Here is a 9,503-nt window from a genome sequence, read left to right as displayed (position 1 = left end):
ATTGACCAATTCTTATTTTTCTTTTGAGTTTAGATTTGTTGCAACATTGAACCTAACTGATATCGACTGAATCGCGTAGACTTGCCCGAGTTAGTGTCAATTTTTTTCTCATAAATACAAGTTTCACTACTTTTCTAGGTGTTTGTGGCTGTATCGTAATGAATCGAATCGATTCCGAATGAATTCGTGTCAGTTTATGTATAAGTCGTACTTGTGTCGCTACTGTTTTGGGTGTTTACAAGTAGGGGTGTGCACGGTTCGGTTAATTTCGGTTAATAATCGATATCAAACTTTGGCTAAATTTATGCTTAAAAATACATGAAATGAATGCTTAAATACATGAAATTATGAATTGAACGTATAAATATATGAAATTGAGATATTAGTAAATGAAATGAAGATATAAATACATGAAAATGATAATATTAAACGATTAATACATATAATACATGAAATAGAGGGGGAAAAAAGCTTGAAAATATGAGTAAAATGAAGAGTTCGGTGTGGTTCGGTTAATTCAATTTTTGTTTTTTTCAGTTCGGTTTCGTCGGTTTTCGGTTTACGATTCGATTAACGCTCACCCCTATTTACAAGTTTATTTTTTTGATATACTATCAGAGCGTTGTAACAAATTTAACCGATACAAACATATTCGCATAGCTGCGGCAAATTTTGTTAGCTAGTTATTCTTACTATTGTTGTTATTATTATTTTAATTATAAAAAAACAGCCGTCCTAGCAATAATAGCTAATACAACTAACACATCTAAATTAGGTACATCACATGTCAACTTGATTCTTGAACACCTCCAACACCACTCCTCAATCTTTCTTCTCATTTTGCACTCCAAAACCTCACAATCCTCTCAAACCACCAGCCACAATGACAACTTACGGCACGATCCCGAACTCGTCCACCGGAGGCCAAAATCTCGAATACCTATCCCGTGCAAAACAACTCATAAAAACCGGACTCAACACCAGACGTCCATGGAAACAAATGTTCAACCTCAACTCCCTCACACCTTCTCCGAAGGGCTTCCACGTGTTAAAACAAACATCAACTACTTCCAGTCAAACTACGCGATCATTATCTTATTTGTTCTGTTTCTAAGTTTGTTATGGCATCCGGTCTCATTGATCGTGTTAGCTGTGTTGATGGCTGCATGGTTGTTTTTGTACTTCCTTAGAGACGAGCCGTTGGTTGTTTTCCATCGGGTTATTGAGGACGGTGTGGTTTTAACTGTTTTGTTCGTTGTAACGATTGTTTTGTTGTTGTTGACTGATGCTATAACGAATGTGGTGGCGGCGGTTTTGGTTGGGGTGGTGGTGGTGGTTGTGCATGCTGCGTTGAGGAGTGTGGATGATTTGTGTGATGAAGAGGGTGGTGGTTATTCGGTTGCTTCTTCGTCGTAGAAGGTAGTTTGTTTATTTTTTTCTGAATATGATCAAGTGGTGGCCTGTCATCTGTGTTTGTGAATTTTTACTTTTTACCGTGTTGATTATTGAGTGAAAACGGGTTTTCTGGTGGTTTGAATTTTTCGCGTGTATATGAGTTTCAATTTGTATAGCAAACTAAAAATTGGACTTCGATAGAACAAATCGTATGCCAACTCACATAAAACCTTATTTTATTTGTATACGGATTTGTATAACCTGACAGTGTTGTGTGGATAATATATAAAACAATGCATTAGTTGCAGCCCAAATAATCTCACATCAATTGGTTGTAGTAAAGTTATGCGGGTCATATAACTTTTGTAGGCCATCTAAAACTAGGGTTTGTATATCGAGATATACATAACCTTAATACATTTGTATACGCGTCTACATAACCTTTCAGTGGTGTGTGAATAACATGTCAGTGATTCTAATTTGCAAATACAACAATGCAGGATTGCAGCCCAAAAAATCCCAAGTGAATTTGACCGAGTATATAAGCAAGGCGGTCGGTGTCACATTAAGAAACAATGAGTTGTTAACATATCTGATATTTGAATGTAGACGATAACAATGAAACTATAAAGTAATAAAACCAAACCGCAGCCCTTGGTCTGGTCTCTCTCCGAGGTTTATTTTGAGACCGGTCCAAAACCAGATATTTTTCTTTTACTTTTATAAAACGACAATCTTTCATATGAGTAGTTTAAGCCGGGGTTATGGTCAAATTTAGGACCAAACCGAGACCATGCCTGCTCTATATGTGTTCGGTTTCAATACTTTCAACCTTTCAATCCCGAAGCAGTCGGGTTTTGAATTGCTGCAAATTCGATTTTCATAGTAGCGACCCCTTTATTTTCAAAACAATATATTCAGGAGAGGTCGGAATTGACCGACACGTTGTGCAGTTTTTCGTCATTCAAGATAAAAATACAAAAACACTAACTAATCATGTCCTGCACAAGGACAAGAGCATACAAGATAAACAAAAAAGGGTGATTATGTTGGCCATTTGCATCCTTATCATGAAGTTATAGACTTTTTATCTTTGTCGATACGGTCTTGTAGAGTCGAGTGAAAGTTTACTGCTAAAACCGTCGAATGTTTCCCTCATTGGACTCAGTTGATGATCCAAGTAAATTCTACCACTCATGTTCCCGACATCACTACCCGAATCCAAAACCATCTCCCCTTCTAGTATCCGTAACACCTTACAACAAAATTATCATCAAATTTTGACTTTCGACTTTAATCAACAGCAGGGGAGGCTCGGAGGGTGTGCGAGCCGCACCATTGGCCGGGGCACAAACTTTTTTATACATATTACATATATATGTTTTTTGGTGTTAAAAATAAGGTTATTTACAATGGTTTATGAGATAATTACATGCTCAGAATGGTTTCTGCTTATAATAAATCGGTCGATAAAAATTTTATCTATCTACATTAGCGAATAAAAGTTTTTCGTTAAGGCCTACGGGCACTTTTATATTGGCTCGGCCGAGGTATTTAAATTTTCGGAGATGGCCCTGATCAACTGTTAATAAATTAAGAATCCAATACTAATAATACTAAAACCGAGATGTACCTGTGACATGCGAGGGCGTAACTGTGGGTTTCGTTTAATGCATAGAGAAGCAGCTTGCAACATGCAATAAACCTCTTCTTCTGAGTACGAGTTCCCCAACCGTGGGTCGATTAACTCGTCAATGGCTTCATCTTCCAAAAGTGGGCGCGCCTGTTAAATATTTGAGAAACAAAAATTAATATAAAATGTGTTAATAATGTTTGTAATTGCACATGGGCCTCGACTAACCCATTCTGCGAGACATTGTTGGCCTTTAGGTCGGGAAAGATCAACTGCTTTCCGACCTGTAACGAGTTCCACTAGAACAACTCCGAATGAGTATACGTCAGCTTTCTCGGTGATCTGACCACTTTGTGCATACTCGGGAGCCAGGTATCTAAAACCGCAAAACAAATTATTATTGTTTAGAATATTATGTTGTTATGGAGATGGTGCAAACCGGAAGAACCAGAATCACGTTAAAGACTAACCCAAACGTTCCTATTACTCGTGTTTCTTCTCCAGTGTCGCCATCGGGTTGCCACCTTGCTAGACCAAAGTCCCCTACCTTCAAAAAAAACAAAATTGTAAATAATATAATGCATATTATTGTAAAACCTCTTGATCATCTAAATATGATTATGTACTTAAAACAAGAATGTACCAAAGGTTCAAAATCATGGGTGATAAGGATGTTGTTTGGTCGCATGTCTCGATGCACTATGCAACCTACTCTGCATTCTTCATGAAGATATCTTAAGCCTCGGGCAGCTCCGACCGCAATCTTTTGTCTAGCTGCCCAATCTAATGGATCTCTATGACGCCCTGCATGTTTCATAAAGATTAGTGTCACATTTACCAAATAATAATGCAACTTTTTATCTTAAAATTAGGGGTGGCAAATGTGACCCACTGGGTTGAATGGGTTGTAGTAAAATGTATATAATGGGTCAAACTAAAAAAAGAAAATGATTGAAACGGGTCAAACCGGGTTGACATTTATGGAACGAGAAAAGCGGATGAAACTTTTTAGTATTTTTACTTTTTTAGTTTTTGATTTATATTTCGAGTTATAGTTTTTAAATTTTTTTTTTTTTTTATTTTTTAATGAGGGGTTTCCGAAATCTCAACTAATTTTGACCCATTTCAAAAACCGGTTATTAAAAAATTCAAAAAAATAATTAAAAAATCATAACTCGAAATAAAAATCAAAAACTAAAAAAGTGAAAGTACTAAATTTTTCCTCCGGTTTTCTCGTTCTAAAAAAAACTCGAGAAATTTCAACCCGTTTCAATCATTTTCTTTGTTTAGTTTGACTCATTTTGGCCCATTAAATACCCAGCGGGTCACATTTGCCGCCCCTACTTAAAACGGTATACTTTTTAATCATAACATACCTTCTGAACCTACATTAACTGCCTCATATGTAAAGCATGTATAATTAAAATTTGTAGTTTAAAACTTACCATAAAGATGAGAATCAAGCGACCCGTTACATATATACTCATAAACAAGCAACCTCCTTCCATCTTCAATACAAAAACCAATCAACATAACAACGTTCCGATGCTGCGCACAGCTCAACACTTCAACTTCTGAACAAAACTCTTGATCCCCTTGAGAGCTTGCTAGCTTATGTTGCTTAACCGCAACCGCCTGACCATCAGGAAGCACGCCTCTATGTACCGAACCATATCCACCTTCAGCCAAGAAGTTAGCTTGACAGAACCCTCCAGTGGCAAGCTCCAGCTCAGCGTAACTGAACCATCGTGGCGGTTTACCGAATATCGGTGCCTTATGCTGACATATCGAGCATAACGGAGGCGGGCCCGAAGGTAGATGATTTCTTGATAAAGATATAGCTTCTCTAACATTAACATTGTATTCTAGTTCACTTCTTTGGCTTCCATGCACATCGTCTCTATCAATTTTCGATAAAATTTTAAACATGTCTTCTGATGTAGAAGGTTGAGCTAGTGATGATGTGATAATATTATTAATATTATTAATATCCACCATGTATGGTTGAAACCTTAAGCTAGAACAAGACGAAGACAGTTGCTCGCTTTCAGAGTCCGAACTTGACTCAATAACATCCTGACTCGTTTCTTCAGCTAATGATTTATCCTTTTTTAACGTAGCGTTAGTTACCGGGACAAAAAATGGTGAGGTACCCGGGTCAGAACTCGAGACTGATGAGGTCCCGGCTTCGGTTGCAGTAAATACTTCAGGACTACTTGTTGGAGTGACAACGGGCCCACGGGCGTTTTTTGTTTGTTTTTCAGATGGTTGGTTAGTTGAAGGTAATGGACGGTCAGCTTCGGGTTTCTTGTTAGGCGAACCGACTAAATTCAGACGAATGACTTTTGGTTGTGATTTTTTCATTATTACAATGTTGCATTGTAAGTCTTCCATACATTGCTTTTGTTCATGTTTCAGCTTCCTAAAATAGTTGAAGAATGAAAAAAAATAAAAAAAATTTTAAACGTTTTAAGAATTTAGCTCGACGTACTTGTCTAATATAACCCAAGTAGCTTGGATTTTCTTGGCCTCTGCAGCTACTGCTCCACATGGTGATCCCGAAACAATTTTTATCTTCACATTTATCTGATATATTTACATTATGCCTACTTAGATAATTGAATATCGAGCAATGAGTAACGCTTTCGATTGAGAGACGAACAAACCTTGTTAGGATCGTAAACATCTTGAAGCTGAAGGATCATTTGCGAGCAGGAATCTGTAATCTCGACCTTTTGGTCATTACTTGTTCCTATATTAAATCTCCCGTGTCCACTCGCGCAGTCCCGATTAAACCTTGGAAACCTCCATAACTTTTTACCTATATTAGAGAAAAATATATTGTTTGAGAACCACTAATGTTGAGAACCGCATAATGCACTTATACATAGTGGTTGCCTAATTGTTATATGCATTATGCGGTTCTCACGGTTCTTAACATATTATAGGCACAAACACATGCTATGTTTAGACATATAGTCGTGGAGGGGCGCCAAGAAGAAGAAGCCCCATAGGGCGGTTGGCAACCGCTCATCTGTTCACGAGTCGATCCCGAGTCGAGCCAGGGTGGGTTCGAGCTCGAGTTTGAAATTTAACGAGGCAGCTCAGCTAGGCTCAAGCTTATTTTTGAAGTTAAACGAGCCAAGCCATGGCCCGAGCCGAGATTGGGACAAGTTTGGCTTGGTTACAAAAATTAGCCAACTCGGCTAAGGTTGTTGCAAATCAAGTTTTTTTAGCTAGTTTTATTCAAACTTTTATCGAGCGGGCCACGAGCCCGAGCTTTTGAACAGCCGAATTCAACAGGCTGAAGGGCTCAAAAGGTGGGACCACATCTTGATCCAACCAATCACATTTTCGCACACACATTTTTATAAATTAAAAATAAAACAATAATAATAAATTTGTTTTCAGCTAAACCATTACGCGTTTTTTAGTGAAAAGTTAGTGAGAGTCCCCACATCTGCATGGCAGTGACGTTGCGGGGCGTTTTTTCACTTTTTAGTTAAACCCTTACACACAGTCTTAAACTCGATGATAAGAGAAACCAACCAACACTTGTATCAATATTCAATATCAAAGTTTCAAGGTATGATAATAATGATCATAATAATAATAATAATAATAATGATATATCAATCAATCAATCAATCAATCATGCCCAGTAAAATCCCACCGACAGCAAAGCTATAAGTAGGGTCTGGGGAGGGTGGGATGTAGGCACACCGTACCTCTATCCAAAGGAATAAAGAGGTGGCTTCCAGAGAGACCCTCGGCTCTAAGTAATAATAATAATAATAATAATAATAATACCAGAAGTTTGTGCAGGCAAGACCACAAGCAATGTAATGCAGTGTCCCGGTTGTACCACATGAGTCAAAGCCCAAACCAAAGCAGTCTTGGGAATCTCTTTAGCCGCCTTAACCGCCACAACTATCTTCTCAGCCGCAGCCGAACCCGTCTCCACCTTCTTCATTCTCTCTTCTCAACTCATTGAGCCCGTAAATAATACAAATTAAATTCTTTCTTCAAACCACCCGACCCGACAATGTAGCATTACACCAGTTCCATAACTTATTCACAGGATAACTGTGCATAAATTACTAAAGGTGTTTCTAAAAATGAAGAACCTTAGGGGTCAAAACACGAGTTCTTGTTCGCCCAATTTGGTATGTATTCCGAGCCAGCAAAGTTGTTAGCAGACAAATCCTAAGCTAGGATCCCGGAAACCAGACCACAGTTTTTACAGTACTCTTCAATCAAGCTCTTTCAACTAGTTTGACCTCTTTGCCCCAAAACGAAACAGATTTGTTCGAAACACGTTTTCAAGCGGAACTCAAAACCCTGCTACAACCTGAAGGTGAAATCGTAAATCTAATGAGAAATTTAGTTCTCAAACATAAAAATAATAATTATGGAAAAACAAGCTATTAAATAAATCAATCAAATGGCATGCTATTCAAACTTGATTAGCTTGTGGTTGTCACTTTTCGCAATAATGCAGATACGACTTAACGGTGCTTGCTCTCATAGTTCTATGCGCGGTTCAGTTATTAGCCTAAACCGAATCAAAGTCATCAGTTAACCGATTTTATTAACCATTTGTTTCAGTTTGGTTAGTTTCAGTTAATAACCAAACTTAGGCAAAAATATTTGCATATAAGAGCATTCCCAACAATGTCTCAATCTATATCTATATCTCTATAATTACATTAAAAACACTACGTTTTCTCTCTCATATACAATTAAATAATAAGTATTTTTTTTGCATCTTTATCATTATCTTTTCTATCTCGTTCACTCACAGCTATTTTAAAATATATTAAAAAATAAATATAGGATGAACAGTATTCTTCCAAATTTATTACTTACCCTTATAAGTGTCCAGGTTTGAAAAAACACAAAATTTGAGGTGGATTGAATTATTACTTTTTTTTCTTACCAAATGACAATAATGCCCTTGAAAAGTGGGTCAATCAATATTGTTTATTAATGTTAGCTGTGTGTGTTTAAGGGTAAACTTGGAAATTGGCTAATAAATTTTGAAAATGAACAATTGTAACGGACAAATAAAAAAAGGAAGTGTGAACTGTTATAATGGGACGGAGGGAGTATCTCTTTAAAATTCTCTCTCCTCCTCTGCTCATAACCACTCAACATCATCCTCTAAAAAATTTAGAGGACTCTCTCGCATAATTATAGAGGAGCTGCCGAGAATGCTCTAAATACATGAAAATGAATAGTTCGGTTAACGGATGGTTAAAAGAACCGATAAACCGTTTTTAAGTTAATTCCGGTTCAGTTATTGCTCGCTTCTACTAGCTCATGATAACTTCATTACTCACTTGTACCGATAACGAGTGAAACCATATACTGAATAATGCATTGTGCCGTTACTGGAAATACATGAAAAAATAACCGTACGGTATCGGTTTTGTACCGGTATTTCGGTAAAAATCGCGTATTCCTACCGAGTTGATACATAAGTTGAATGTAATATTATATTATATTATACATACAAGCATGCAGTAACGAATGTTCAAATTTCAAAATCTCGAACGAATGCTCTACAAATTCACAAAATCACTAGAAAATTAAAATGAATATTACCGTCTGTAACGGAGATTTAACGGAAACTGAAGATGGAGATGTTAATGATATGGAATATTATTATTATTATTATTATTATTATTATTATTATTATCTTCGATTCGATGTGTGAAGGTATGAGTGAGAGATGTGAGTTAATGTGTGTGTATGTCATCTTCACGGTTTTTATTGTGTTTGCTGGAAGAGTTTGGTTGACGAAAATGCCCTTGGGTTTGGATAGATTTACGGAAGTGACACTGTTCTTCGTTTTCAGTAATACCTACTGTCATCGAGAAACTTAACTTGTGTTGAATATTTTCATTTGCACCCATTAAGTTTGGATTAGACCATGTGTACTGGAATAGTGTCTCATGTGGCGTTAAACGCTAAAACACGTAGGATGTAAGGGGCTTGGGTGTCTGATCAGACTCTTTTCTAACCAATCAAATCACTAACTTGTAATTTTAATTAAAAAATAATATAAAGATAATTGTATTTTTAGTTAAATCATTACATATATATGAGAAAAAAGTTAGTGAGAGCTTTCATGCTGCTTACGTGACAGTCACTTTTTATTTTTTAGTTTAACCACTACACATAGTGTTATGATAAGCAATAGTTGGTTATGAACAATGGAACCTAATCATAGAATCAAAACTAGAATAATGCATATGGTGAACGGGCAGTGTTTCTCGTGTTCATTTAAGGATGGAAAGAAATGAAACTGAAAGAAAGAAAAAAAATATTGTGTTCATGTTTTCTTTATAGAAAGAAAAAGAGGAAATGATAGAAAATTGTTTTCATGAGTTTCATTAAATAAAGAAAAAGAAAACAAATTAAAGGATGAAGAAACACTAAATGACCCCGGCAGATTACGGATAATCTTAGG

General features: G+C 36.6%; 1 protein-coding gene and 1 pseudogene across 1 annotated transcript; one reads left to right on the top strand and one right to left on the bottom strand.

Moving 5' to 3' along the window:
* Window positions 1-748: 748 nt before the first annotated feature.
* Window positions 749-2,601, top strand: LOC143538414 (PRA1 family protein F2 pseudogene; annotated as a pseudogene).
* Window positions 2,452-8,812, bottom strand: LOC143538381 (inactive protein kinase SELMODRAFT_444075-like). Its single transcript, XM_077031956.1, has 10 exons — window positions 8,636-8,812; window positions 6,839-7,379; window positions 5,695-5,849; window positions 5,520-5,614; window positions 4,474-5,450; window positions 3,672-3,832; window positions 3,499-3,575; window positions 3,257-3,404; window positions 3,029-3,178; window positions 2,452-2,650 (listed from the first exon to the last, which is right to left on the bottom strand). Exons 2-10 carry the CDS (start codon window positions 6,999-7,001, stop codon window positions 2,483-2,485), a joined length of 2,094 nt encoding a protein of 697 aa, XP_076888071.1. The 5' UTR covers window positions 7,002-7,379; window positions 8,636-8,812; the 3' UTR covers window positions 2,452-2,482.
* Between the last annotated feature and the right edge of the window lie 691 nt (window positions 8,813-9,503).

Source organism: Bidens hawaiensis, unplaced genomic scaffold (genome assembly GCF_021521415.1).
Source record: "Bidens hawaiensis isolate Kalapana, Puna unplaced genomic scaffold, B.hawaiensis_p1.1 tig00000780_1, whole genome shotgun sequence".
Classification (NCBI taxonomy): Eukaryota; Viridiplantae; Streptophyta; class Magnoliopsida; order Asterales; family Asteraceae; genus Bidens; species Bidens hawaiensis.
This window is presented reverse-complemented; position numbering and strand designations above follow the sequence as displayed.

Excerpts from the sequence above, each read along its gene's own strand:
- LOC143538381 (XM_077031956.1), bottom strand. The coding sequence starts at position 7,001 with ATGAAGAAGGTGGAGACGGGTTCGGCTGCGGCTGAGAAGATAGTTGTG. Across the intron at positions 3,576-3,671 it reads CCCATGATTTTGAACCTTTG|GTAGGGGACTTTGGTCTAGC; the intron begins GTACATTCTTGT and ends TTTTTTTTGAAG. Across the intron at positions 3,179-3,256 it reads AACAATGTCTCGCAGAATGG|GCGCGCCCACTTTTGGAAGA; the intron begins GTTAGTCGAGGC and ends AATATTTAACAG.